This window comes from Drosophila serrata, unplaced genomic scaffold, assembly GCF_035046125.1.
Source record: "Drosophila serrata isolate PLE 108 unplaced genomic scaffold, ASM3504612v1 contig_272, whole genome shotgun sequence".
NCBI lineage: Eukaryota > Metazoa > Arthropoda > Insecta > Diptera > Drosophilidae > Drosophila > Drosophila serrata.
Window position 1 is genome coordinate 6,294,042 of NW_028257170.1, and position 26,971 is coordinate 6,321,012.

The 26,971-nt window shown below is 41.6% G+C and overlaps 9 protein-coding genes across 10 annotated transcripts; 3 read left to right on the forward strand and 6 right to left on the reverse strand.

The window, feature by feature from the left end:
• Positions 1 to 7,963: 7,963 nt before the first annotated feature.
• l(3)72Dr (lethal (3) 72Dr) lies at positions 7,964 to 10,740 on the reverse strand. 2 transcript variants are annotated; one of them, XM_020961171.2, is made up of 3 exons: positions 10,605 to 10,740; positions 10,271 to 10,552; positions 7,964 to 8,962 (listed from the first exon to the last, which is right to left on the reverse strand). In XM_020961171.2, the coding sequence occupies exons 2-3, from the start codon at positions 10,453 to 10,455 to the stop codon at positions 8,098 to 8,100; spliced, it is 1,050 nt and encodes a 349-aa protein (XP_020816830.2). In that variant the 5' UTR covers positions 10,456 to 10,552; positions 10,605 to 10,740; the 3' UTR covers positions 7,964 to 8,097. The 2 variants fall into 2 exon arrangements, with proteins under 2 accessions (XP_020816830.2, XP_020816831.2); XM_020961172.2 differs by lacking the exons at positions 10,271 to 10,552; positions 10,605 to 10,740 and adding an exon at positions 9,499 to 9,737.
• A 405-nt stretch (positions 10,741 to 11,145) lies between these two features.
• On the reverse strand, positions 11,146 to 13,486 carry l(3)72Dp (gamma-glutamyl hydrolase). Its single transcript, XM_020961253.2, has 5 exons — positions 13,393 to 13,486; positions 12,692 to 12,932; positions 12,386 to 12,436; positions 12,089 to 12,318; positions 11,146 to 12,033 (listed from the first exon to the last, which is right to left on the reverse strand). The coding sequence occupies exons 2-5, from the start codon at positions 12,898 to 12,900 to the stop codon at positions 11,402 to 11,404; spliced, it is 1,122 nt and encodes a 373-aa protein (XP_020816912.2). The 5' UTR covers positions 12,901 to 12,932; positions 13,393 to 13,486; the 3' UTR covers positions 11,146 to 11,401.
• Positions 13,487 to 13,788: 302 nt separating this feature from the next.
• On the reverse strand, positions 13,789 to 15,851 carry LOC110190654 (gamma-glutamyl hydrolase-like). The gene is made up of 5 exons (XM_020961254.2): positions 15,451 to 15,851; positions 15,006 to 15,234; positions 14,897 to 14,947; positions 14,603 to 14,832; positions 13,789 to 14,547 (listed from the first exon to the last, which is right to left on the reverse strand). The coding sequence occupies exons 2-5, from the start codon at positions 15,212 to 15,214 to the stop codon at positions 14,045 to 14,047; spliced, it is 993 nt and encodes a 330-aa protein (XP_020816913.2). The 5' UTR covers positions 15,215 to 15,234; positions 15,451 to 15,851; the 3' UTR covers positions 13,789 to 14,044.
• A 134-nt stretch (positions 15,852 to 15,985) lies between these two features.
• Positions 15,986 to 17,636, reverse strand: Hsc20 (iron-sulfur cluster co-chaperone protein HscB-like protein, mitochondrial). Its single transcript, XM_020961255.2, has 3 exons — positions 16,760 to 17,636; positions 16,593 to 16,705; positions 15,986 to 16,527 (listed from the first exon to the last, which is right to left on the reverse strand). The coding sequence occupies exons 1-3, from the start codon at positions 16,982 to 16,984 to the stop codon at positions 16,140 to 16,142; spliced, it is 726 nt and encodes a 241-aa protein (XP_020816914.2). The 5' UTR covers positions 16,985 to 17,636; the 3' UTR covers positions 15,986 to 16,139.
• Positions 17,117 to 18,845, forward strand: Zpr1 (zinc finger protein Zpr1). Its single transcript, XM_020961179.2, has one exon. The coding sequence runs from the start codon at positions 17,365 to 17,367 to the stop codon at positions 18,727 to 18,729; it is 1,365 nt and encodes a 454-aa protein (XP_020816838.1). The 5' UTR covers positions 17,117 to 17,364; the 3' UTR covers positions 18,730 to 18,845.
• A 7-nt stretch (positions 18,846 to 18,852) lies between these two features.
• Positions 18,853 to 19,542, reverse strand: MED10 (mediator complex subunit 10). The gene is made up of 2 exons (XM_020961182.2): positions 19,262 to 19,542; positions 18,853 to 19,200 (listed from the first exon to the last, which is right to left on the reverse strand). The coding sequence occupies exons 1-2, from the start codon at positions 19,381 to 19,383 to the stop codon at positions 18,921 to 18,923; spliced, it is 402 nt and encodes a 133-aa protein (XP_020816841.1). The 5' UTR covers positions 19,384 to 19,542; the 3' UTR covers positions 18,853 to 18,920.
• On the forward strand, positions 19,513 to 20,585 carry PDCD-5 (programmed cell death 5). Its single transcript, XM_020961181.2, has 3 exons — positions 19,513 to 19,733; positions 20,003 to 20,120; positions 20,180 to 20,585. The coding sequence occupies exons 1-3, from the start codon at positions 19,671 to 19,673 to the stop codon at positions 20,401 to 20,403; spliced, it is 405 nt and encodes a 134-aa protein (XP_020816840.1). The 5' UTR covers positions 19,513 to 19,670; the 3' UTR covers positions 20,404 to 20,585.
• Positions 20,445 to 22,735, reverse strand: Tmx3 (Thioredoxin-related transmembrane protein 3). Its single transcript, XM_020961180.2, has 4 exons — positions 22,250 to 22,735; positions 21,953 to 22,191; positions 21,274 to 21,897; positions 20,445 to 21,215 (listed from the first exon to the last, which is right to left on the reverse strand). The coding sequence occupies exons 1-4, from the start codon at positions 22,287 to 22,289 to the stop codon at positions 20,826 to 20,828; spliced, it is 1,293 nt and encodes a 430-aa protein (XP_020816839.2). The 5' UTR covers positions 22,290 to 22,735; the 3' UTR covers positions 20,445 to 20,825.
• Positions 22,736 to 22,751: 16 nt separating this feature from the next.
• On the forward strand, positions 22,752 to 25,257 carry l(3)72Dn (UTP4 small subunit processome component l(3)72Dn). The gene is made up of 3 exons (XM_020961097.2): positions 22,752 to 23,003; positions 23,073 to 24,909; positions 25,030 to 25,257. The coding sequence occupies exons 1-3, from the start codon at positions 22,867 to 22,869 to the stop codon at positions 25,147 to 25,149; spliced, it is 2,094 nt and encodes a 697-aa protein (XP_020816756.2). The 5' UTR covers positions 22,752 to 22,866; the 3' UTR covers positions 25,150 to 25,257.
• Positions 25,258 to 26,971: the final 1,714 nt, after the last annotated feature.

Consider the following 26,971-nt stretch of genomic DNA (forward strand, 5'->3'; position numbering starts at 1 on the left):
AATATCGGACTACGTGAGAACAATCCAGTAACAGGCTGACGAGTGCCACTCGAGCAGGTTCCCTCATTGGATATGCAGCTTGTGTTTCGGTAATTGAACTCAATACGTAAACAAAATGTCTACATTTCACGGCGACAGCTGACAAGGAGTCCCGAGAAAGTAGGCTACGGAAATTACAAATTGCGAAGTCTGTTCTTCGGTGATTGACGAAAGGAAGATTGAAAGATTTATGCATTTAAAGGTGGAGAGTATTTGGAAGCTAGGAAATGCTTTTCACCAAAAAAATTAAGAAAAGTTATGGGTAATGTCACCTGGCTGTTAGTTGATTGTTTAGTTTAGTTGATTTTTAGTGATAATAAACATTTATGTTTTTGATTAAAAATTAAATAGATGCATAGCCGTAGTCAATTTAATTAATTGAACTTAAATTGATTAAAACTGTTTTTCTAAGAGCTTATGTTAAAAATGTCAAGGTTGCACTTTAAGTACTTTTAATAATTAAAAAAAAAAAGCTTTCAAGCATTCAACAAGTACTCATAAATTACTCTTAATTTCCCTAATGTCAAGCAAAAAAAACTACGTGCCCGGCTTAATTATTCACAAGTTCTCTTGGACACTCTACGAACATTATAAGTTCGAGGTCCTTTGAAGTGCTCATCTGACCAAGAACATAAATTACATCTTACCCATATTCATGCCCTGAATTTCCATCGCCCTCTCAGTAATTAGCCATGTACTAAAGCTCTTTAGGCTCGTCTCCCAGGGGAACTTCAATTATTTATAAGAACTGACCCAAAACGAATGCATAAGCTGACATTTGCAGTCCGTTTTTGGTAATAACGAGGCTGTGAGCAAAACTGTGTACGTGTTTGGTCCAACCCAGACCGACAAATAAAAGTAGGGGAAAACTAAACAAAACATTTATTCCTAAAGCAGCCAGCCAAGCGGCCTAGAGGAAGGTAATAGACTAACTGGGCCAATGCACGTATAATTTGTCAAGAAGAAAAAGGGCCTGAAGGCTTCAAGTGAGACCCAAAATGTGGTCTGATATTAATTAGACTCACATGAGATAAGAATTATCGCACGAATTGGCAGGGGACTGTGTATGGTTGCAGATTAAAATAGGCTTGTGTTTGTTTCTTAATCAGAAAGCTTAGTTGCTTAAAATAATTTCAAGAATATATATGCTTACGAAGGGCTTTCATAATAATAATTGAATAATTACTTGTCTTTTAAATATCTAAAATCAATAAGAGGGAGTCAAATCACGTGAACTGGGAACCTGGCATCTTTGGCCCTGTTTTCATTCACAAATCCGGTGATGCAGTCGCCGGTCGAAGGTTAACGCCTGCCATGGAGGTCGTCCGGCTTCGATGACGATGACGTTTACCGCCGAGCTGGCCTGGCCAGGAGTAGGAGTCCTTGAGCAGCTCCAGGAGAGCACAGAGAGAATAGGGAGGGCAAAACGACCTTCGGGCGGCTGCCGGTGGAACGGATTTCGCATCCTGAAAGGATTTCATTCATAATTGCCGCAAGAAGCCATCCAAGCGCCGGACCGCCTGGAACCGCACGCATCCTGTCCTCGACCTACTTTCATCCTTCATCCGCCGCTCCGGAGAGGAGAGGAGAGATTGTGGATGCCCTCGGGAAACCCCACGCATAAATTGGCATCGCTGTTTGCCTCATTTCCCCAAACGTCGTCGTCACCGTCGTCGCCTGGCATTTAATTCGATTTTCGTTTTTGGCTCCACCGCATTCACTCGGCAGTAGTTCGAATTTTATTGAGCCAAGGTCCTTGTCTGGACGGGATGAGTATATCCTGCGAAATGTGCGCTGGTTCAAGGACGTATGACAAGCTTATATCGCCATATTTATGAATGAATCAATTTTAATTGCAAAAGTAATACAGGTATATTTGGCTACTTAAGGGAATAATAAATGGGAATAATAAATGGTGACATAAAATAAATAATGGGATTTCCTCACACTTCGATGTCTTTCAAGATATTAAGGTTTCGTTAGTCAAGTTAGTTATTGTTATAAAAGTCGGATGCATCTTATTACTCGCTTTTAAGTGATGTACTGCATAATCCCAACCTATCTCTATGGATATTTATTCGATTTCTACAATTTCTAAGCCACTTGCCACATTTAAGAAATAAGTTAGTAAACTGCAAGCAGCCTGCCCTTTTGCCAGCATTTATTGCACATTTATCTGTACTGACGCAAGCTCCTTTAATTAGGGAAAGTGCAAGGACAGATGAATTGCAGGGGGAGGACGACGACTGCATATGAATCCATGGCAGAGTAACTGACGCATAGCAGGTCATAAAAAATCAATCGATTACTCAAGGAGGAGGCGGCGGCGGCTGCTTCATATCGCAGCATCCGCATCTCAGCCGTCTCGGCTTTCATTTCCCGTGGCTGGCATTTTATGCATTCCACGCGCGCTCTCCGCAAATTGAATTTAAAACTCAATAATAATCAGTTTATTGCGTATACGACCAGTGGAGCGGAAAGTAGACATTTGCATGGCTGCCTCTAGGAGCGCAAATTCCAGGGGAGGGGGTGGAACAACCAAAGGGTAACCGATGGGTGGCTTCTGGGGGAGGGCGGTCCCAGAGAAGTATCTCCGCTGTGTTACCGCGACGATAAGGCAAATGGCAAGGGCATCTGCGCTAAGCATCGTCATCCATGCACCTAGCGAAGGTTCTCCAAATGGTGACGTCGGCACTGTCTCTCTCTCTCTTTCTCTCCCTGTCTCTTCATCTCTGTCGCTCTATCTATCTCTCGGGTTTAAACTGGGTCAGGGGCTAACAGCTCGTCGCCGTCGTTGTTGTCCTTAGAGTCGTTGACGTTTGTCGGTTGCGGTTTTTCCACCGCCATTTCCACACCTATACCGAATAACCCCTTTTATGCTACAACTACAATTATAAAGCATCGTACACGGGGAATAAAATAGACAGTTTTTCTATCTGTTATTTGCTAGGGCTAATAGCAAAGAATAGGGATAAAATAGAGCGCATCCTAATATTTGAAATACCTATGCGCACTTATAATAACTAGCATCAATTTAATGTATTACAATATATCCACTTTATATATTTAGACCCTTTTTTTACTATCTACCTAATACCTAATGCACTTTTTCGTAAATAAACATTTATGGCATTTATTTTCAACAGTGTCCTTTTGATCAGGCTTATTCCAGGGGTGACCTCTCCAGTTTTGCCGCATAATTGAATGAGTTGCGAATGAGGCCAACCGGCAGCTGCCTGGTCACCTTTTCACTTGTTTTATTTATATGCAAGTCACGCCCCCTTCACTGCCACCCCTCGAAGGATTTTGTGTTCAGCTGAGCAGTCACCGGACCCGCCGCACTTATTAATAAACCAAAAAGGCGATGCACAACCAGAGGCGTCACCCTGACGCGTCGCGGCCTGCATTGAAAGCAAAGGCTAAAACGGATGCCCGCAGATGCCGAGACGTAAATAAACTGCAGCTAATTTGAATGCACCGACCTTGAGACTCGCTCTCTGGCTCAGCCGCCCCAAAAAAAAGGAAACAATTGCCACAATTTGCATTGTACCAGGCGGGGTAAGGATGCATCTCTGGCCTCTGGCCGATGTCTTGAGATCGCGTTGAGTTGGAAAGGTCAGGAGGAAGGGCTGCTGCTGGCGGAACAATCCGCAGAATCCAAAAGGGGACACTTGACCCACTAAAACTGATGTTTAGAGATGATATGACTGATGATGATGAGATGCGGATGAGCCTGCATCCTTGCTGGGTGTAATCCTTTCAAGGGATGCGGCACATGGGCCGCGGCTTAACCCAAATACTCGTCGTGTGTGTTTGCAAATAATGAAGCTTTTGTGTTTGGACCGCTCTGTCGATTGGCCTTCGAACGTTGCAAGAGCGTGGATGACGTCATAGGCATATAGTATATTTGAGTGTATGTGTATATATATAGAACCCATTCGGTGGCTTTTGCTGAATGTCACGCCCCGCCTTTCAGGTTAAATTTAGCCAAAACGCAGCCCAAAACGAGGCGACAGCCCATAATTGCCAGAGAAATGTAAAAATAAAATACTAAAATCGACGGCAATAGCATTGGGGCCTATAGCATTTAAGAGGCTTACCGCACCACACGCGCCCCATTAGACCAGGCCACCCCCTCAACCACCCAACCACTCAGCCGCCCCTCGAAAGTAGGCAACGAAAATGGGCCAAAGTGAACGACAAATGTTTATGGCTCTGTCGAAAGTCAGAGGGCAACAAAAACATGGCTTGACAAATGAGCTGCCGGGAATGGGAATTTTAATTGTTAAGGCTTTGGCAGAAGGGAAAGGAGCGGTTAACTGCTGCAGTCGTCAGAAGATATGAACTTTGAGTGTTATGGATGAAACTTCAAATCGAAAAGAGAAAGAATGAAGGTGAATAAAATGTTATTACAGAGAGCTCTTAAAGGTCAAGCGTTAAATAACAGAAAGGAAGGGAAAATAGAGATTGTAACTCTTAAGAGACATTGTTTATATTTAGAGCATATTGTTGAAACTATACAATGAATTAATATCAAATAAATTATAATATATATAACCTAAAGATATAATATACTTTCTTTACTCCTTCTAAATAGAATAGAACCCTATAGTAACAAGTTGTGGATCGGAAATATATATTACTCTTGCCAATCAGTAAAGTTTTGGGCATCAAATGACCTTTAGAAAACGTAAATCAAAGTTTGTGACCTTTACACATCAGTTTAAATAAATTAAAATATAAACTGTAATCACTTTTTCACTAAAACTTCATGTAAAAGCATTTTCCAGAAGATACTCATACCAAATAAATACAATTTCGCCTTAAATTCCATGAAAATCATCCAAGTTTCCTAACAATTAAATTAAAGCAAACTTTCCATGTCAAATTACAGGACACAGAAAAAACACACACAAAAATCCGAGTATACAGAACAAATGTCCAGTGAAATCTAGGCAGTATCCTGCATCAATTAAGCGGCTCTCAAGTCCTGGTCATTTGTCGGGTCAGTTAAGGGGATTAAATACCAAAGTCAGGCTCACACACAACCAGACACACCCTCGCTTACGCACAGCAGCACAGAACGGCAGCGACAGCGACAGCGACAGCGACAGCGACAGGATATGGAAGCTGGGTGTGTATCCTTCAACTGCAGTTTAAATGCCAAATCAGCGTAAATTGCTCGTCTGGGTGTGAGGGGGGGGGAGATGATGCAGGGTGGGGCTGTCCAAAGGACCTTTGGCTTCTGCAGAATTTGCCTGCTATTTTGCGTAGCTTTTGTTGTTGCTGCTTTCATAATGTCACTCGACGGCGACTGCAATGTCCTTGCAGGACGAGTTCATTGGCCCAAAACGCCGAGCTGCAGCCTGCAGTTGCGCTCAGAGAAACACACACAGAGAGAGAGAAAAGCTGTGGTAGTAAGAGAGAAATCTCAGGGAGAAAGGATTGCGACTAAAAGCGGAGAGAGAGAGGCCATGCTGGGCCGGTTCAACGCTCGGCAAGTAGGTTATAAAAGGCAAAAGGCCGGTCCACAGCTATGACGTCATTGTGAAAGCCGCACACAAACACACGCCTAGTAAAATGGATGGTTGATGGGGGGGGGGGGGGCGGTTAAAAAGGCCCAACCTGCATCTGTGTGTCCGTGTGTAAAGGCGGCTTAATTTTCAGTTGAGAAAACAGAAAAATATGCCAACTTTTACTTTTAGACTTTGGCCCGGACTACCCCAATTTTCTGCAACCCCTTTCCACTTCCACCCACAGAGTGTATGAGTATGGGTGTTTGTGTGTCTCTGCAAGTGTGAATACACTCATCTACGCCAGTGAGTCTATAAAATGGGCACAAGGGCATTTAATGCGGCATTTTGTGCTGACAATTTTCTTTTCCCAGCCAGGATCACAATAACGCAAGTGCACATAAGCCGAAACAAAAGAAATGCGAATACAAAACAATATAATGCGCAAATATGTTAATCAATGACAGCACGTGTCGCCGGCACTTAAATAATAAATATTAATAGCCTAAAAAAGGGGTTAAAAAAGGGGTTTCCTTCTCAAAGAAAACGGAGGAAAAATAGAGAGTAAATAAAACTGCAGAAATATGTTAAGCAATACCATAACTGTTTGGCAATTCAAAAGGGGAATTTCCATCAGCAAAAGTGGTTTAGAAAAACAGAAGGAAACAAAGCTAAACGTGCTTTGTATACTCCTGCAGTTTCCAATTGAATCAGGGAATTGAAATCGATCTTAAATATGCATTAATTTCTTCTTTTAACATGACTAAAAGGACTTGGTTGTTGATTCTGACCAAGAATATGTACAATTTATAGAGTCGGAATGTCTATTTCATAAATTAAAATACCTTGCAATGGCAATATAGATTAATAGGTTATATAATTATGTAAAATTTAATACACTTTATATAATATTTCCTACATAAGCATATCAAAACTCAAGCAAAACTACAAAACAATACATTGTCACCCTGCCCAAAACGTGCTCAGACCTTAATAACAATGATTAACAAGTCAAGCAAGACTAGACATTTGTCTAGTCTCATTAGCATGCGATTACGGATCGAACCAGCAACAAAAAAATCAAAGAAAATGTTGTAACAATGGCTGGGCTGAGAAAATAATGTGAGGTGGCAAAAAGGAAGACAGACAACAGTGCGGAAAAGCCAGAGACCCAGACGAAGAGATACCAGGACATAACAATGCGACTGGCATCACCTCGAAGCCGCACACACAATAATGGGAATCAGACAACAAGCAGGTGCCATAACAAGCACATCAGACTGAACTTTAACCCGATGCCAGAAAAATATGAGAAGGAAAAACGAGGGAAACCGGCAAAACGAGCCTTAATAAATAACCGAGCTCCAGTGTCCGCCTAATGAAATATGCGAAGGAATTTACAAATATCCATAAGCCGGCAGGAAAAAATTCCGTTCTGTCATGCGCTAATTATGAGCAGTCAACCTTTTGACGAGCCCCCCGAGTGGAAATTTTTGAAAGTACGAGAGCGAAGATGAAAATGTGCCTGAAAACCAACGAAAACAGAAACCCAAACACACACCCAATGAATGGAAGAGAAAAATTAAATATAGGTACAGTAAATACCCTAACAAAAATATTAAGATAAACTTACCAATAAAATTTGTAACTTGTTAAAATAATATTTAAGCATAACCAATGTTTAGGGAAAGCCATATATTATAAAAGTTTTCTTACAGCTTGAATTAATGTTTTAATTTTAAACAATAAAACCCTAATGAAACATTAAATTAAAATACCTATCTTCAAGCATAATTTTAGGCATCTAAATTTATAATTGCTTTAATATAACAACAAAGTAAAGGCTTCTTTCAACCCCTTTTGCTAATGATATATTCTAGAACTTCCATGGCTAAAATGTATGTCTATTTTCCATTTAACTTATATACCCAAATAAAAAAAGACACATCCCCTGCCAAAGGAAGACTCATAAAAATAAACAAAAATATTCCATTTGCTTGAGGGAAAACAGGAGGCAAACAGAAAATAGCTTTCTCCCCACTGGAAAATCCTTGAAAGACACAAGCGCAAAGCGTGCACCAAAAATTGAACGGAAAAGTACAGCGTGAAATTTGCATGAGACAAATGTGGAAAAGTACTTCCAACTACTCCCAAAAACTGGATGAATGGGTTAAAGAATGAATGGAGAAGGAAAATATAAGAGGGAAAAATTCCAAAAAAGGCAGAAGCCAGAAAAAAAAGGTAGTCAGAAATCAACAAGTAAAAGCCTTCATTGACCATTCAGTAATGTAAGGCAAAAACAGAGAGAAATTCAAGTGAATTACTTATTAACAAGAGTTTTCTAAGAAATTATTTCAAAAAGCATATTAAATTAATTAAATATACTTAGAATAATTAATTAAATTAATGAATTTTCTTTAGGAAAACAAATATTTGCATTTTATTTATTGGTAAGATATAATAATAGTTGATGTAGGAATACTTTTAAATAAAATGCTTTATACATAATTGTTGCCTTTGTTTACTATAATTAATTAATTAACTTTCATGTTTCCTTTTTATCACTTTCAGTATTTCGCACTACCTTCTCTGGATAATCATCTTCCTTCTTAAAGAGATAACACTGCAACCACTTGGAGTCCTGGTATAGACCGGAGAATACTGGCTGCCAGTTATTGATCAAATGACGAGCCTTTTCATCAGGACTATCGAATCGATTCCTGTTCCGGCGACAGACCTCCACGAATCGAGCGCCTATGAGCTGGGCCAACTCAATTCCTTGAGGAGTGTGCGACTCGTGACACAGATCCTTTCCGGCAAACAGCTGCTCAAAGGCAGCTCGTTCCGCATGAAACTGGCTGCCGAAGAAGGGAAAATGCCGGTGCTCGATGAGGGAAATGAACTCCACTCCAGACGAATCCTTTTGGGTGCCCAAGGTATGCCAGTCGTTGGCCAGGCCAAAGGATTCCAGGCTCTGTTCGGTGACACAGTACTGATGTTGATGTGAGGCAAATGGCACACGTTCCATTTGCTCTGCCGCATACGTGGGTAGATCCTGCAGGAGCTGCGACTTAAGGTAGTCCTCGGACAGTCTCAATGGCATTGCCTGTTGGATGTGTGTACAATCGGTGCGAATCTTGGGCGTTTCGGCGGCATGTATTAGGAGCAACTGAAAGCCCAGACAAGTGCCCCACAGGGGGAAATATCCACCGGCATCATTCTCCTTCTTTGCCAGCTTATTCCGCTCCATGGCCAATTGGTATATGTGCTCCGCACTCCTTACACAGTCGTTGGTTAGTTTCGGATTGGACTTCATCTCGGCTTCCTCGAAGAATACCGCTCCACCCGGCAAAAGGATGCCATTTATCTGGCCCATTATCCCCTTGTAATAGGCACGATCGCGGCCAATCCTGCAAGATAATTAATTTATTATTTTTATTATATTATAAAAAGGGAGAGCTTTAAAAGTGTATAATAATTTTCCCTTTAAGTTGCTTCTACCTATCCCATAAATATTACTGTTTGTACTTGTTTTTGTACATTTTTTTTTTCTTAATATAAAATTAATTTCTATTTCATATTCACACTATTCAAGCATCCGGTGAAATCAAAAACCAAACCAAAGTTCTATAAATAATTTTTAAATATTGGCAGTATATATTATAAAACAACAAATGCATAAACCAAACACCCTCAGCTGAATTTACATTGCTTATTTGCATCATTAATCTCTCAATGAAAGCGAAAGCCAGAGCATCTACCGGCCATAATAAATAACCACAAATGAGCGATTTACCGCCTCATTCTTTAATAGCTTTGCATAGCAAAACACTTGGCACAGAGCTGAGTAAGATATTTAATTCTTTTATTCGCCCACTTTTGCATTCTGTTTCCTTTTCTTTGTTTATGCAATTTGTTTATCTCGTCACCGGCGATTGCCACTTACCAGATGGGAACTGCCATTGCACCCGCGGCCTCCAAATGCTTTGCATAGGAAGCTGCCAAGTAGCAGTACCACGGATGGCCATAGGCATTACTTAGCATTTTGGCCATATCGGTGCACATGATGCCAATACAAGGGGCAAACATGGTTTTCATTTTAAATGTTTCCTAGACTTTCACATTAGTTTGAACAACAAAACAAAGGCAACTAACTATGCGATGGAATGTGTTTTGACAAAAAAATTAAATCATGCAGAATTAAAATTTTAGGAAAAACTATATACATGTTAAGAGATTTTAAATCAAACTTGTACATATATGATCTAAGCAAGAAGATATATTTTTTACAGCTCCATTGTAAATAAAGTAGTTATTTAATCGCATAATTTTTTGTTTTTTAGTTTTTTTAGCTAAAAGTTTTGATTAAAAATATAGTTACAGTACGGACTGCAGTGTCTTTCTTTGGGACTTTAAACAATTTCTAAATTGGTAAAAAGATAACAGGAAATTGAATGTTATCGTGTATGAAAAATTTTCAAAATAGTTCATAACAATATATATTTATAGAATTATGTGTCCATTGTCAAGTGAAATTATAAAAAGATATCTAACTTGTATAAACAAATTTTAGTAATTCGTAAAGAAAATAAAGGTTTTTAAGCAACTCGAAGGTCAGATCAAAGTTCAACGACTATCTAGTATATTTCTCATTTTCATGCTCTTGTAAAATAAAACAAAGGTTTCCAGAATGGGTTAAAATAAAAGTAAGTACTTACCACACAGGTGCGACATGAGCACCGGATGCCTCCAGATACTTGATATAGGATGCCGCTAGATAACTATGGTATTCTTCCCCAAAGTGCTTCTGCAACTTCGTGGCAATATCGATGCACATGACGCCAATAGTTGGAGTATGCCCAAGAGGGGGTGGTGGCCCACTAGCACATGCGCCCTCCGACATCGTTGTCTTCAGTTTTTCTTATTAATTTTCCGACTTTGGCTAGTGCCGTACAAAAGCAAACTAAACGTAGAGAATCGGAAACTGCGCCCGCTGCAAGCTTTACAGAAGATGTGCAGTGAGCGGGCAATGTAAATGCAAGTGCTACCTACTTTTGGGGATACCGGGTAAATTTGGACTCTCGGAAATAATATAAACAAAGAACACTATAGTTGCTCGTCAGAGAAATACTCGGCACTGAAAATTAAAAGACAGAGAATGCGCAGTATACATTCTATATAAACTTTTCTTAGTTGTTGTATAACAGTGCACATATACACGCTATATTTGGACGAGTAGAGAGAGCACCAGCAGCCAATATAAGACCAAAGATGTTTATAGGTACCAAAAATGATCACGAATATAAGAAGATGAACGAGAGATGAATACTAAGGAGATGACGAGAGCGGTTAATACGAGCCACACCGACAAAAGATCTTATTAAAATATATATTTTAAAATCTCCTAAAGCTATACAAAACCATTTAAGATATTGATGATACCAGTACCAAATTCTAATAGTACAAAAATCAAATAAACTTAGCTACCCTAATAGATAGTGGCTTATCAAATGAGCTTCTGTTATTACCAATATCTGAATGCCAATGAATCACAATCATTTTAATTGAATCACACGTAGCAACAAAGCAAATATTTTCTTAGTGACGTAGAGAATTTTAATTGTTTACTTTGATAATAAATAAAGAAAAACAGATATCAATATGAAATCGATCAAAAAGCTTAATTCTATAATCAATAAAACAAGCAAAGTATTTCTAGAAAAATGTTCTTCTCTATACATATGTATAAACATAGTAATAAGTCTTTTTTTGTTGGTAAAAAAAAATGTAATTCCAAGATATGGAAATCTATGACCAAGGTTCATTTCCAAAACAAACCTGGCCAGCAATCAGTTAATTGATATGATCACCAAAGTGAGGAGGAACCCACTGAAAAGAGGTAATATTGCGGAGCTACCACCGCCGCCATCTACAATAATGGGATAGGGGGGATATAGTCCACCGTTGCCACCGTTGCCACCCTCATCAGGAATATCAGGAATCTCTTCCAAACCCATTTCCTTATTGGTGAACAAATATTGCTGGATGTAACTGGATCCCAAGATCGATGTATACTCCGGCTTATAGTTGTAGATCAATCTCAAGGCCTCCTCTGTGGCATTAGCGAAGCTCTGATTACTTTTCCTGGCCTCACTCACAAGGAAATCCGAAAAGTATTGACCAGCTATAACTGAGGCAGCGGTGTGTGGAATGCTCGTCTTTGTGAACTCGTAGAGAGGCTTCTCTGGATGGAATTGAACTCCATAGAAGGGGTACTCCACGTGCTCAATGGTAGAAATAAACTCGATGCCATTCCAGTCATGATTCAGGGATATAACTCGCCACGTCTCATTCAAGAGATCCTCCTCAAAGTCTCTCTCTGTATAACAGAACTGATGCCAGTGATAGGTCACATTTTCTTGGACCATAGCCGACACTACTTCATCACTGATGGAGGTGAAGAGCCGACTCTTTTTATAATCTGATTGAGAAAAATGTTATGATTTTCAGATTAGCTAATTGACGATGAATCATACCTTCTTTGAACTCAACGGGCAGGGCAATGCCCTTTCCAGCGCAATCAATCCGATGTTCCCTGCCATTGGCCAACTTGTAAACCAATAGCTCCATTCCCAGACAAGTGCCCCAAACCGGCATGTAGGTGCCCTCGTCATTGAGTTGCAGCGCCAGCTGGAGGAGATGTTCACCTGCGTCGGCATAACCGTTGGTCTGGTTGAACCACGTGGCACCACCGGGCAGCAGCACTCTGTTATGGCATTAATAAGTATAAATTTAAATTTAAAATCTGGGAACTTCCTAGAGGCTCTACTCACCCATTTATCTTTTTCATGACATCTTCGTAGTAGCTGCGATTGCGCCCGATCCTGACAAGGGGAATTTAAAAATTTTTTATTAATTGGCTTTCGAGCAATCTTATCAAGATTTCGAAATAAAAATGGGACACTAAATAAAATTACTCGCTTATTTATTTATGTACTATAAATACACGAGTTTAAATACTTAATGGCAACCCCTTCAATCTTATCTAGTCTTGATGAAATTATGCCTATCGTAGCAGTGATAACATCTTTTAATCTCCGACTGGTCAAATATGTATCTTTATCTGTCTGCGCACTTACCAAATTGGCAAAACCCGGGCTCCAGCTCCCTCTAGATACTTCACATACGAGGCGGCTATGTAGCTGGTCTTGTTATCAAAGTACCGGGAGATCAATCCATCTGTGTAGACTTCCTGAGTGAGAACTCCAATGATCGGGGAGGAGATGTCTGCCGAGGCACTCAGCAGGAAGCCGATGAGGATCAGCACGCTCACCGAGATCATCTGCATTTTTTGGGGGAGCTCTTGAAGCTCGTTTTTATCTGGAATGTATATTTTCAGAGCGATTAGGTCCCGATTCCCATGGTTATTTTTATTAAGTTTATCTTGAAAAAAAAGTATGTCTAGAGTTTTTGTTTTATATTTTTAAATTGGAATTTTTAAGTGCCTAATAAAAGGCTGTTCCTCGCGAATATAAATCTTAAGTTTTAAGTACTTTTAAGTAATAAATATTCCCATTACTGTTACTGTAGTTTACATTTGTACCTTCTGATTAGTTAGTCTTACTACATACATATATGTATAAGTAAAAGGTTTTCTTTTCTTCGAAAGTGGTTTTATTCATTCCGAATTCCTACGTTAATTATAATGAGTTTAGTTAGTTGCAGCTGTTTTTATTTTTCTCATTTATATTCTTTTAAAAGTATTTCCGACGAGTTTGCTTTAGTTAAGGTTATTTCCTTTGTTTACTCGAAATTAGTTTCGAACAATTATTGCACCTACCCCAGTGTATTCACGTCTCCAGAAGTGCTCCTCAGCCAGAAGTCGAGGCTATTCCACAGCTGGATCCAATTAGTGTCAGCTGCTAACCGAAACTGTCCGCTGCAGCGTCGAGCAGTTTCCATTTATACGAAATGGAATATAGAATGCGAATGTGTCAGTATTCGTGGGCATGAGTTTGCGGTATGACGATGTATGGGTTATGGGTTCTTCAATGGGTCTCCCCCCGGCAACTTGAGTCCACTAGATAGTACCGCGATTAATTGATTATATTAAGAATTCGAAGTGTTGACTTAGGTAAAGGGGAAAAACAATCTTAACATCCATTTAAGTCTGGATAAAGTTCAGTTTTGGTTAATTTAATTGATCTAGTCGATCAGTGACTAAGTGCACAAGATATTATTGTTTTAGGTTGATTATTAAATTATTAAATAAACTGTTTTATTTTTGTTGACCTAACAACTGATAAGTAGGAACGGCTTAAGTTGTGTGAGTGATTGAAACCGATTGGCGTATCGATTATTAAAAATAATAATCTGCTGCCCAGCAAACTTTGATTTTTACTACTCTGAAGCTTAGTAGATACTGTATCTCCACTGGAATTGACGCCAATTATGTATTGCTTTTTATTGGCTTAGCGTTTGCCAATAAATTGTTATCCAAAAGGATGCGCATGTCTCACTTCCAGGCCCATTTCCACGTTGCTGAATAGATATTGTTGAGTGTAAATGGATTTCAAAATCCCGGTATACTCCGGCTTATAGTTATAAATCAACATCATGGCCAGCTCTGTTTCATTAGCGAAGCTTTGGTTACTTTTCCTGGCCTCACTCACAAAGAAATCGGCAAAGAATTGGCTGCTTACAATTGCAGCTGCAGTGTGGGGAATGCTTGACTTGTGGAACTCGAATTGTGGCTTCTCCGGATGAAATTGTACCCCATAGAAGGGGTACATGACGTGCTCGACGGTAGAAATAAACTCGGAGCCATGCCAGTCATGATTCACGGATAAAACACGCCATATCTGAGTTAAGGGATTATTCCGAAAGTCCTGCTCCGTATAGCAAAAGCGATGCCAGTGAGAGGTCACATTTTCCGTAGTCATAGCAACAGCTACATCATAACTGATAGTACCAAAGAGACGGCTCGATTTGTAATCTGTATGGAATAAAAATATATATCTGGTGGTTCAAAATATTACCCATTTATATACCTTCTCTAAACTCAATTGGCAGAATCATGTTCTTTGCATTGCAATCCACCCGGTGTTCTTTGTTGTTGGCCATCATGTAAATCAAGAACTCCATTCCCAGACAAATACCCCAAACCGGCATATATCTGCCCTTATGGTTCAACTCCACCGCCAGCTGCATGATATGTTCACCTGCCTCGGCGTAGCCGTTGCTTTGATTAAACCAATTGGAACCACCGGGCAGCAGAACCCTGTAAAAAAAATGTAGTAAATCTAAAGTCCGGGAGCCGGCTTGAAATTTATCCATGTACTCACCCATTTATCTTGTACATAAGATTTTTATAGTAGCTGTGATTACGCCCGATCCTATCGAGGAATAATTCTAATTTTTAATTCATTTAAAGTTCAATTATATCTGCCTTACCAAATGGGCACAACTCGGGCTCCACCTCCTTCCAGATACTTCACATACGAGGCAGCTATGAAGCTGGTTTTATCGGGGAAGTGCCGCATGATCAATCCATTAGGACGAAGTTCCTGGGTGAGAATTCCGACAACAGGCGATTCGGTGTCCGTAGAGGCACTTAACAGAGATCCAATAAAGATCAGCAGGCTGATCGCGATCTTTCGCATTTTGGAGCCCCTTTTTAAAGCTTAAATGTTTACACAGATTTTGTTTAGTTCTTATTCATTTTGTTATGCCTTCGGTTAATCGAAATATTTTACGTTGCTCTGAGGATATACATATAGTAATACTAACGCAGTGACTAATTTTCCGTAATCAAAGGTAATAAATTTTTGGAGCATAATATATATTCTCAGACAGAAAGGTTTCTTATTTGAAATAAAAATAATGATTTCATTCTTACATAAATGGCTCTCCTTGTCCGCAGGTATGTTCTTATCGAGATCGATCTCCTCAGTAAATTATTTATGGCTTCATTGACAAAAAATGTGTTTTTAAAGTGCTCACCTTCGCAGGGTATTATAGTTTTGATAACAAGTTTGTAACGTATTGAAGGAAATATTTTAGAGGTTTGTTAAAGGTTTTTTAGTGATGAAGAAAATTTTATTGCTTTGGTAATATATCCTTTTTATTTGTGCAACAGAATTCCCGCCTCCAAAGGCACTCCTCAGCTACAGCTCGGGATAATGCACAGATGTATCCAACCTAAGCCAGCTCTTGGCGGAAACTGCTCGGTGCAGCGGCGAGACGTTCAGATTTATACAAAACAGGTATGACGATGTAGTGGTTGTATGTTATTCACAGGGTTCCCCACATCGACGCCTAAAGTTTTTATAATATTACTTTTCCGCTCGAAAAAAAAGGGGAAGAACACTCCACTTCCAATGAAGTCTACTTTTAAAAAGGGTTTTGGTATTTGAAGCATAGATTAAAAAATGTTTTTGAAATTTTACAAACTGATTATTTATGAAGTGCACTGACTTTTTGTTGCAGCTTAATCACATTATACAACAAACGATATTTTGACTCATCAGCTGATAGGAACAAGTTAACTTGTGTGAGTGTTTAAGCCAAATCGATTACTAACAACAATCAGCTGCCTAGCAAACCTTGCTGCTTTTGTTTGATGCTGCTCTGAATGCTCAGAAGGTACTTCATCTCCACCAGAGTTCCTTTAACTCCCTGGAGATCTTTGGCTTCGAAGAGTGAGCTCAATTTTTGGGCCATTTCTTCCAGTTCCTTGACAAGCTGGGCATTAAGATCCTCAAGAGCCTTTGTGTCTTCTGCCTCCTCTACTTCTTCATTGCGTTCCATCATGGCCATGAGGAATTCCTTATTTAAGGCACTATTGTCCTGTGGCATCTGTTCTCCCTCCAGCTGCAGCAGGTATTGGCCACGTTCAATTGGTGTAGCGAGGGTCTTGTATGCCTTGTTTATCAGGGAACTCCAGTCGGCGGAGTTGGCTTGTTCTCGGGATGTTCTGGAAATTAAAAGATATTACCTGGTTAGTATTTAAGTAATTTGTTTTCTTTAACGTAAACTTACTTATTGCTATATTTATCCGGATGCACTATGGTCTGCAGTTGCCGAAAACTTTGGGTCAACTTCTGCGGCTCCAACGAAAACTTGGTGGGAAAGCTCAGTAGTTCAAAGTAATTCTATACGAATCCACTGTTAAGTTTAATAGATTGATGGATGGAATAACTACTTACTATTCCTGCATCCACATCCTGTAGGTGTCCACAATCCGAACAGATCATATTTTGCCTTAGTTCGGACTTATTTTGGCAATTCCAACAAGCCGACGAGGAGTTCGCGGCAAACAGTCGAACTTGAGGCCGCAAAATTAGTTCATTCTGCGAAAGAACATTTCTTCTATTTGGTGTGTAATTTGTTGTTCTCACAGCACTTCTTAAACCATTTATTACACCCCGCATATTCTATACTTATTTAAATAAAAACTTTTATCCGCAAGTCGAAGGGTTCAATAATTACACAAGCTTAACAATAACAAAAGACAGCTGATTCCCATTTGATTTGGCAACGCTACTTAAAAGTGTTGTAAAATTAAAAAATAAAGGAAGAAAGTAATAAATCTAAATATTACTTAAAGAAAATAAAATAAAATTTTCTAATATCTATTGGTAAAATTAAACAAAATGTTAATTTTTACAACAAAAAACAATTAACTGTTTTTTACCGGAACTTCACACAAAAATAGGCCTTACCAGTCATCAAACGTTTCCCAACACTACTGCTTGCACGTTGCGAGTATTAAACATATTTTATATTTTATCTGGAGTTCAACTACTTAGCCATGTCCAGCGCGGCCGCAAGCATTCCGGAGGGGGGCGAGACGGCGCGCCCGGAGCCCATCTTCCGGGAGATCAACGCCCAGCAGACCGACGAGGTGGTGGAGATCGAGTCCGCCTGCATGGCCTGCTTCCAGACGGGCACCACCCGGCTGCTGCCCACGAAGATACCATTCTTCCGAGAGGTTGTGCTAATGTCGTTCAGATGCGAGCACTGTGGCCACACCAACAATGAGATGCAGTCCGCCTCCGAGATACAGAAGTCCGGCATCAAGATAGAGCTGCAGGTAAAGACTGTGGCTGATCTCAACCGGCGGGTGGTGCGGTCAGATAACTCGTGCGTCAGCATACCCGAGGTTGAGCTGGAAATTCCCGTACAATCACAAAAGGGCGAGGTGACCACCGTTGAGGGAATCATTGAGCGGACTATAGCCGGACTGTCGCAGGATCAGGAAAAGAGGCGCATTGATCATCCGGAGGCAGCAGCTTCCATCGATGCATACGTCGACCGGCTGCACAAACTGAAGGAGGTGGCCACGCCTTTCCGGCTGCTGCTGGAGGATATCTCGGGGAATAGCTTCATCGAAAATCCATTGGCCCCCGCCACCGATCCCCAGCTGAAAACGACATACTTTACGCGCTCCCAGCCGCAAAACGAGCAATTGGGGCTGTATGAGCAAAACCATGAGGAGCAGCACTTGCTGAAACCGATTGCTGAGGACGAGTGGCCCATCGAGAACCTCCACGGCGAGGTTCTGCAGTTCCCCACCAATTGCCCCAATTGTCAGGCTCCCTGCGAGACGAACATGAAGCTTACAAACATCCCGCACTTCAAGGAGGTGGTAATCATGGCCACTGTGTGTGGCACTTGTGGCCACAAGACTAACGAGGTGAAGTCTGGTGGCGGAGTCGAGCCCCAGGGTGTGCGCTTCAAAGTGCAGATTACCACTAAGGAGGACCTGACCAGAGATGTGCTCAAGTCTGAGACGTGCAGCTTATCCATTCCGGAACTGGACCTGGAAGTGGGGCCGCATGCGTTGTGTGGACGCTTCACCACCGTGGAGGGCCTTCTGGTGGCCATGAGAGATCAATTGGATGGCACCTTCTTCCACGACTCGGCGGACGATACGACCAAGCAGCAAATGCAGCATTTCCTGAACACCTTCGACGATATAATGAAGCTGGAACGGATCATAACGCTGGTCCTGGAGGATCCAGCCGGCAACACCTATGTACAGTCACTCAGCGACGACGACTCTGAGCCGGATGAAAAGCTCACCGTGGAGCGTTATGATCGGTCCTTCGAGGACAACGAAGATCTTGGACTAAACGATATGAAGACGGAGGGCTACGAGCAGAAGGAGGCGTGATGATCAAATCGTCCTGCCGGCTGGACTCTGCATTTAATAATAAACTGTAGACTTCTTTTCTTAATTGTGAATAATTTAAATGGAATAATGGATTTTACTAAATGCGATTATAGAAACACATGCTTTTATGTAAATAAGTATAAAGTTTAATCCAACACTCGACTAAAAACTAGGTTCTAGGTGGGCTGTCTTTACATCGAGTCCTTCCTGTAGGCGCGATAGCTGTTCATCTCGTTGGGAAAGGTCTTATACAGTTCGATGAGCAGGTTGGACTTGAACTTCTTGAGGCTCTCGATCTTGCCCTTGACCTCCTCGTTCTTGGCCAGTGCCTTCTCCACACAGTCCTTGGTGTACAGCTGGGGATTCTTGTCCTGGTCAATGTAGTCAAAGAAGACCTCGAAGGGCACATAGACGTCCTGCACCTGGGAGCGGAGCTTGTCAATCTCCTGGAGGCCGGTTACCAAGCTATTTCTATAAATTAATTTACATATTAAAAAATATATAGCATTATATTATGTATTTAAACTTTTACATCTTTTGGTTGAGAACATTCTGTCCCTGCGGCTGGAAGTCGCTGACTATGATCCGAATCTGACGAACGTTCTCGATGAACATTTCCAGCTGCGTCTCCAGGTTTTCCAGTGGAGCAGACATTTTAAGTTGAAGTTGATCTGGCTTTTATCAATTAATTCTTTTATTTGTTTATTTCGGCTGCGGTGATATTTTCTTTTTCTCTACGTTCTTCTTCTTCTTTGAAATGACTTTTTTGACCAGGGCTCCCTTAACGCATTTATGAGTTTTGAGATTTAACTATACGTGAGCAGGGTCACACTGCCTGACTGCACACTTTTGCCCAAAACTGCGTGAATTTATTTTTGTAATCACATAAAACTTAACAATTGCTTAATTAACTGCCATATTGTTTAAATTAAGAGTTCAGAATGTCGGATGGTGATTTGGATGCCTTACGCGCACAGCGCATGTCCCAAATGCAGTCGCAATTTGTAAGTAAAGCCAACCGGAGGATCCAAACCGGCTAAGATTTCTCTAGAGATTCCAAAAATAACCACAACTTGGAGAAAGAGGTGTGGAAAACATCATTGTTTTAGGAAAATATAGAAATACTTAAGCGTAGACTGGAATTCCTAGTTTTTCTTAAACCCGCTCCTGGTTTCATCCCAATAGTCCTATGAGTCATCTTTGTTTGTCTGAGACACCTGTTCCTTTACGGCCGTATCCTTCAGTGACCTTTAATCCTTTCCTGTTTTTTCAGGGCGGCGGCGGAAACGATGCGGAAAAGCAACAAGCACAACAGGAACAGATGCGCGCCCAGGAGGAGATGAAGCACTCGATACTGTCTCAAGTTCTGGACCAACAGGCCAGGGCGCGCCGTAAGTACCTCGAGCAAACCATTCAAAAGATCACTAAACCCTTATACAACCTCATCCAGTGAACACCCTTAAAGTGAGCAAGCCGGAGAAGGCACAAATGTTCGAGAACATGGTTATCCGCATGGCGCAGATGGGTCAGGTGCGTGGAAAACTCGATGACGCCCAGTTCGTGAGCATCCTTGAGAGCGTCAATGCCCAGATGCCACAGAGCAAGTCCACCGTAAAGTACGATCGCCGTAGGGCAGCCATCGACAGCGACGACGACGACGACTACGGCTGCTGATTAGGTCGCAATGCAGCTCATAATTTAAGTTCCCTCTGTTCTACGCATCCGCTAAATAATTTTTATTAATTTTACTAACTTAAAAACGAGAAAAAAAGAATTCGACATGCACGCATGCGATTTGATTTTGTTGTGTCAAATGCCGGATATTAAAGCGGATGTGGAATTTCTCGCCCAGCGTATATGAGATGAGTTGACATAGGACTAGATTTGGCTTACATACACTATATATGCGGTAGAAAAGTTGCTCTAGGGGATTGAAGTGGGGTCTGCTAATGCTCCTTATGGGGCTCCTTAGTCATTTTTCTACTTCTCTTGGTTTTAAGCTTTGTTCGTAAAAATATGGAGATCTCCAAAAATGCATTTTTGGGTCGCTTTTCCATTGCTCAATCGGAAATCTACACCTAATTTCTGATCTACACTTACTCCTTCTTTTCGTGGTCTTCGTCTTGATCTTCCTCGGTGACTAGACAATCTCCACAGAATATAGAGTACATAATTAGCGAGAGGAAGCCCAGCGGTAGGCCAAAGATGACAGTGGTTAGCACCGGATTGCCCTGCCACATGTCCTTCAAAGATCTGCGAACCTCGAAAAGCGCCCGATTTAAGCGTACAAAGTATGTGTCTCCACCGTAGGCAACCGCACTCTCATTGCTTATAGACTCCAGGAACAGATGCAATGCCTGAGGGGTCATCTGCATGGGATCATCGTCTGGTATAAAATGATGCTGGGTGGTCGAGTTAATTGCTATCAGATGAGGCGTGGGCAGTTGGTCCAGAATAATGGAATGTGCTATAGATGGCTCGCCAATCTGAAAGAGATACAGACTTAGATTAAGTTGTCTCTGACTAACCACAGATTATCCTTACCCATCCGAATTGGAACTTCTCGTGATAACGCGGCCGATGCTTTCTAATCACACCTTCGACCATGTCTCGGAACTCTAGTTCATGGGTGGCTATCTGATTGAGCTTATCCTCTGATACCACAGCCAGAACCAGATACTTATTAGTCTTCAGCAGCTGATGGATATTGAATCGCGTGACCTTCGGGAACAGGGTGAACCGCTCCACATTCACCCATTGGAAAATGGTCTCGTTTACATCATTCGGATCCATTTCGTGCGCCAGGTGTCCATGGGGATAGAAGTGGTGCTGCTCCTCCTTGTAAACTATAACCGCTGGCAGTTTCTCAAAGTCAAAGTGCTGGGCAGCGATGTCCTCGCTCGTAGCATAGAAGAATCCGTGCTCTTGATAGCCCTCAGCTGCAGCATAGTACGTATCCCACACCACTCCCTCCTGCTGTCCCACAAAGATGAAGAAGATCGTGTGCGATCCTTTGAGCATATCCACGCTCTCCGTCCGCGTTACCAGCTGAACCGGAGGACCGGACATCCTTAAAGCATAATCCACAAGCTCATCGCGACCACGATCTCCATTATAGGTGAATTCCATGTTGCCTTTGATGAACATGATAGTGGGATATCCTCGGACCTGTAAAATTTCTAAATGTAGTTCTATTTAGATAAAGGCTTATCCACATTCCAACCTTAAACTCCTTTGCAGCCGCCGGATACTTGGTGCAGTCCAAGCGACCCACCCGAACATTGGTGGCATGAAGCGCCTGAGCCACCAGGGCGAAAATCGGCTCGGTTTTTTTGCAGTATCCACACCACGGCGCATAGAACATCACCAGCCACTGACCCTCGTGTCGCACGTCTATGAACCGGTCGCTCAGCTCCAGAACCCTCGACGAAATGGCCGCTGAGCCCAAGGTCACAAGGAGAGCTATCGATCGAGTGTATAATTAAATATTAAATTCGATTTTGTCTACTAATTTATTTACCACTCAGGAGGCCCCATGTCCACAGGCAGTTCGGAGACATCTTTGCAGCTGCTGATTTACTTTGTACTTCCAAGTGTTCAGTTGTTTGCTCCTACTTTTACTATATCATACTTAATGTTTGCTTCTTGTTTTCACGTAATTTAATTAGTTGATTGGTTTAATTTTCAGCTGCAAATTATTTTCTTTCGGGCCGCAGCAACAACAAAAGAAAACATTTGCCAAAACCACCCCTACCGAATTAGAGTGACCAGATGGGAACAGCTTAAAAACGTTGGTGATGAAGGATTCTTGAATCCCCCGCACAGCATATAGTTAATTCAATTTGATTTATGTTGTCAATAATTCATTATATATAAAATTAGCATTAAAGAAATTCTTAAAAGGATAAAGATATTTAACCTTATTTAAATTTTAGGTATCCAAATGACTTTTAATGTTCTTTAGCTGCAGTACACGGGTTAAATGTAGTATATTTTCCACCAAATGGCAGCCCCGGCGGTTTGTTTACCTCGTGAGTTTAATAGTCTGGCAACTCCTCAGCACACACGTGCAGCTGCCGAGGAATTTTGTTTTAGTTGTTTTTACTAGCTTAAAATAATTTGTTATTAATTAATAAAATGACAAACTTGGTGAAGAAAGAACCCCAAGAAGGGGGTAAGCATCAACTGCACAACGTGCGCTTCTACACAATTAAACCGCGTGGAATCACCAGTTTGGCGTATAGCAAGCAGAGCAAGTGCCTCGCGTTGAGTCGGTAAATCATCATGAAATTTAAAGAAACAGTGAAAAGTACAGAATATTAACGAGGACTTTCACGTTTCAGGGAAACTCCCATCATAGAGCTATGGAATATGGAGTACACACCCTATCTGGATCGCACCATTCACCTGTCGTCCGATGTTGCGGTTGAAGCCCTAGCTTGGGCCGGGAATCGCTTGTTTTCCGTTAATCTCTCCGGCCAATTGATTGAATGGGACTTGGTAAACCTAAAACCACGCTACGAGCACTCACCCACTGGCAATTCACTCTGGTGTCTCGACATAAATGCCGCGGAAACGGAACTTGCCGTGGGCTCCGAGGAAGGTCACATCAACATCCTGAGCATCGAGAATGACGAGCTCACATACAAGTCGCTGTTCAACAAGCAGAAGGGTAGAGTCATCTGCCTAAAGTATGATAAATCGGGAAAGAAGATGGTAACCGGCACTGAGGGATGTGTTCGTATTTGGAACGTTCTCAAGGGAAATATTCTGCACACAATGACTCTGTCGGCCAAGGATGTGACTGTATGGTCCCTGCTATTTCTATCGGATAATACCATCGTTGCCGGCGACTCGGCAGGACTTGTGACCGTATGGAATGCAGATAATGCCACGCAGATCCATTGCAGCCGAGTGTTGGACAAAAACGTATGCGCCTTGGCCGTAAACGAGAAGGAGGATCGCCTGGTTTGCAGCGGAATGCAGCCGCCTCTGATCCGCATTTTCAGCAAAACCCAGATCAAGCGGGAGGAGTCCACAAGTGAACGGTGGGTCAAGTTTCTGCAACGCGACGCTCACAAACACTATGTGAAGTCCCTGGTGGTCATCAATGGCCGCATTGTTTCTGGCGGCCAGGATGGTATTTTAACCATTACCTCCAGCGAGCGAATGCAGGCACATTTCTCGCAGCATGCTCCCTTCCTCAAAGGTTCTGTAGCATCAGTGGCGGTCAGTGAAAAACTTTTGCTCCTGCGTTACCCCAACAGCCTGCACCTGTGGCGCTTGGGTTCCGTGGTTCCCACTTCCAAGGAAAAGAAGAAGATGCATTGGAAGCCGCCAGTGGGCCACACAGAAGATCTGCTTCTGGAAAATCCTCCCCAGAAACTACTTGAACTGAACGTTAAGGAGAAAAACTTTATTCAGGCCAGTGCTATTTCACCGGATGCTCAATTGATTTGTTACTCCACCTTAAAGGAAGTCCGCCTAAGTCGTTTCACAATCGATCCCCTGTCGGTAGAGCGTATAGTAGATAGTTTTCCACCGGAACTCAAGCCAGCCAGCCACATAGTCTTCACCAAACAGGAAAAACTGGCGTTGCTCCATCCCCACAACAACCATCTGAGTTGGTTTACCGTGAAAGAGGATAGCGTCATCTTCCAGAATAGCATAGACCTTAGTGAACATTGTAAGGGCGCCATCAGCCACCTGGTAGTTTCCTCGCAGGGCGACTATCTGGTTGCAGGGACCTCAGATCACATTGTTGCCGTTTGGAAACTCCAAGGGAATCAATACAAACACTTACTGAATTTGCCAAGGCATCGAGCCGCAACAACTGCTGTATCGATGCACGAAGATCATCCACAGGTTGTGGTGGCCTACGCCAATGGGCGACTGGTGGAATACGATCTGGTCAAGCGAAGCTTCACCTGCGAAACGGATGAGTACCTGATACCGGACACAAAACACCACTGCATAACTGGGATAATTTTGGATCCCAGGAATCCCAATATCTTCCTTGTAAACACCGAAGAAAACTTGTATGTCCTGGAGAGGAATCAGCAAACAGAACAGGAGGACTATGTAGTCAGCAACAAGACCAAGAAGCTAGCAAAGGATAAACGATCTTCGGTTTCAACGAGCTCAAAGAGCTTGATTGTAAAGATGGAATTGCCACGACAGGTGAGATCAGGAAAATGTTTTTTTGCATCCATCCCTTTGTACATGCATTAATTCACTAGAGTTTACCCTTTACATGCAACGAATTTCTCACCTCAATATTTGCCTCCTTTTTCCTTGCAGCACCTGGTGCACGTGTCCCGGCTGAGCTCTAACGAACTTGTCAACGTCAGCATTTCGACAAACAATCTGTTGGCTCCGCTGCCGCCGCCGTTCCAACGGAAGAAGTTCGGTGCCTCGTAAACAGGTTGAGGATGAAATTTCTGGCGGTTGGATGAATGGTGGTCCTTCGCTTAGGTTTACCCAGTAGTTTCCACTTAGTTACCAAATAAAATCAAAAGTAGAAAACAATGGTGGAGTGGAGTAGCTCGGTGGATGGATGGATGGATGGATGGATGGATGGATGGATGGATGGATGGATGGATTGTTGCAAGGCCCGCGGCTCGCACTCGGCAGCATTCGCAGGGAAATTTGTGAAATGTATTGCCAAAAATTTGTCTCCGCCAGTGTCGACGACGAGAATGCCTTCTGCTTTCCCCCCTCGATTTTTTTCAAGGGGTCTCTCTACGTGGATTGTGCAACATTTCGTTTCGTTTCGTTTTGTGTCGCCGGCATTTACTGTAATTGTTGTTGCTGTTATTTTTTGGTTTTACACTGTCTAGCCAATGTCTAGACAAGTGCATACCACACAGACAGTCGAAAACACACGCACACACAGACACACACGAAGAGAGAAGGCGGCTTTTGAGGGGGAGTGGCCCCTGGGGGTCCCGTCGATGCACAATTCAACTTTTAGCTCAAAAACTCATTGCCCGGCTGGGTCTGCCGCTCCTGCTCCTGCAATTGTGTGCGGCAGGCAGAGCGGGCGGACAAAAAAGTATCCTGCAGCCATATTCGAATGCCAGCAGAGGCTTTTGCTCGGGCTGGGTCATGACCACTCTCGGATCAGAAAGGTGATTAAAACTTTGCATTCGCAGCAAGTAACTTTCACATCTGATGGATTTCCACATTGCAGGAATTATAATAGATTTATAGTATTAAAAACAAAACTCATTTTGGCGATTGTTCAACGCTTAGGAATATTTGAAAGAGATTAAATGAGGGGTCCCTTACAATGCATATATTTATTATTATTATTATTTTTTTTCTTAATATAATTTTGAAGTACATGTTTTGGACTTAAATTCCTAACTAGGACATTTATTTCTTTTATTTTACTGCAAAAGATAAGTATTAAAATAAACATTGAAAATATAAATCAAATATCTAAAACAATCATGGATTCGAATGTAAAAAATTAGTTTTAAATATGGTATATTCATAAAATAAATTATTATATAGTAAATATAGTTATTTTCTAATGCTAATTATATAAAAAGCAAGTGGATTTAATGTTTACCACCTAAAATAAAATTATTTTAATTTTTCCCCAAAAAAATCAAAGTTAATAGATTCAAAATGTATTATTTTTTCATATAAAAATATCGAAAACTTTATTTTTTAATCTCTAACTCTAAACTACTCTTTTTCCATGATAATACAAATTTAACTAACGTATATTACTCTTTGACAAATGATTTTTACAAAGGCATTGCAATTTATATTGAGAGCATTCCTGATTCGACTTTTCCAGGACTCGAATTTTCCATCTTGTCATGTGCATTGCACTGTGCAATTTTTTTCTGATCCTTGTTTTTTCTTTATTTGCACACAGATTTTTCGGCCAGGACGAAAGTCCCCAACCCTTCCGTTTTGGTAACTTTTTCCCGATCCTGACCATAACCGAGCGGCTGACTGACTGCCCGGCTGACTGTTTGGCTGCGGTTGTGGGGGCGTGTGTGTGTGTGTGTCATTTTCCGAGGGGGCGACAGTTTTCGCAATGCAAAGCAAGTGGCGAACAGACATGAATAATAAGTGAATCGGGGCGAAATATTCAAACTAACCATACACAAACTCTAAATGCACATATAACGTATACGCAACGTATGCCAATTTGGTTGCAACTACACTTGTGCCCAAACCCACAGGATCCACCGAATCCACCGGATCCACCCTTGGGCGCTTT

Bases quoted from the DNA above. Each gene is read 5' to 3' on its own strand.
- Zpr1 (XM_020961179.2), top strand. From the start codon at position 17,365: ATGTCCAGCGCGGCCGCAAGCATTCCGGAGGGGGGCGAGACGGCGCGC.
- Tmx3 (XM_020961180.2), bottom strand. From the start codon at position 22,289: ATGTCTCCGAACTGCCTGTGGACATGGGGCCTCCTGAGTG. The intron at 21,898-21,952 runs GTTGGAATGTGG...GAAATTTTACAG, and splicing joins CGGCTGCAAAGGAGTTTAAG to GTCCGAGGATATCCCACTAT. The intron at 21,216-21,273 runs GTAAGGATAATC...TATCTCTTTCAG, and splicing joins AGAAGTTCCAATTCGGATGG to ATTGGCGAGCCATCTATAGC.
- PDCD-5 (XM_020961181.2), top strand. From the start codon at position 19,671: ATGTCGGATGGTGATTTGGATGCCTTACGCGCACAGCGCATGTCCCAA. The intron at 19,734-20,002 runs GTAAGTAAAGCC...CTGTTTTTTCAG, and splicing joins CCCAAATGCAGTCGCAATTT to GGCGGCGGCGGAAACGATGC. The intron at 20,121-20,179 runs GTAAGTACCTCG...AACCTCATCCAG, and splicing joins CCAACAGGCCAGGGCGCGCC to TGAACACCCTTAAAGTGAGC.
- MED10 (XM_020961182.2), bottom strand. From the start codon at position 19,383: ATGTCTGCTCCACTGGAAAACCTGGAGACGCAGCTGGAAATGTTCATC. The intron at 19,201-19,261 runs GTAAAAGTTTAA...ATTAATTTATAG, and splicing joins AATGTTCTCAACCAAAAGAT to AAATAGCTTGGTAACCGGCC.
- LOC110190654 (XM_020961254.2), bottom strand. From the start codon at position 15,214: ATGCGAAAGATCGCGATCAGCCTGCTGATCTTTATTGGATCTCTGTTA. The intron at 14,948-15,005 runs GTAAGGCAGATA...ATTCCTCGATAG, and splicing joins GCCCGAGTTGTGCCCATTTG to GATCGGGCGTAATCACAGCT. The intron at 14,833-14,896 runs GTGAGTACATGG...TTTTTTTTACAG, and splicing joins CTTATGTACAAGATAAATGG to GGTTCTGCTGCCCGGTGGTT.
- Hsc20 (XM_020961255.2), bottom strand. From the start codon at position 16,984: ATGCGGGGTGTAATAAATGGTTTAAGAAGTGCTGTGAGAACAACAAAT. The intron at 16,706-16,759 runs GTAAGTAGTTAT...GGATTCGTATAG, and splicing joins AGGATGTGGATGCAGGAATA to AATTACTTTGAACTACTGAG. The intron at 16,528-16,592 runs GTAAGTTTACGT...TTTAATTTCCAG, and splicing joins CCGGATAAATATAGCAATAA to AACATCCCGAGAACAAGCCA.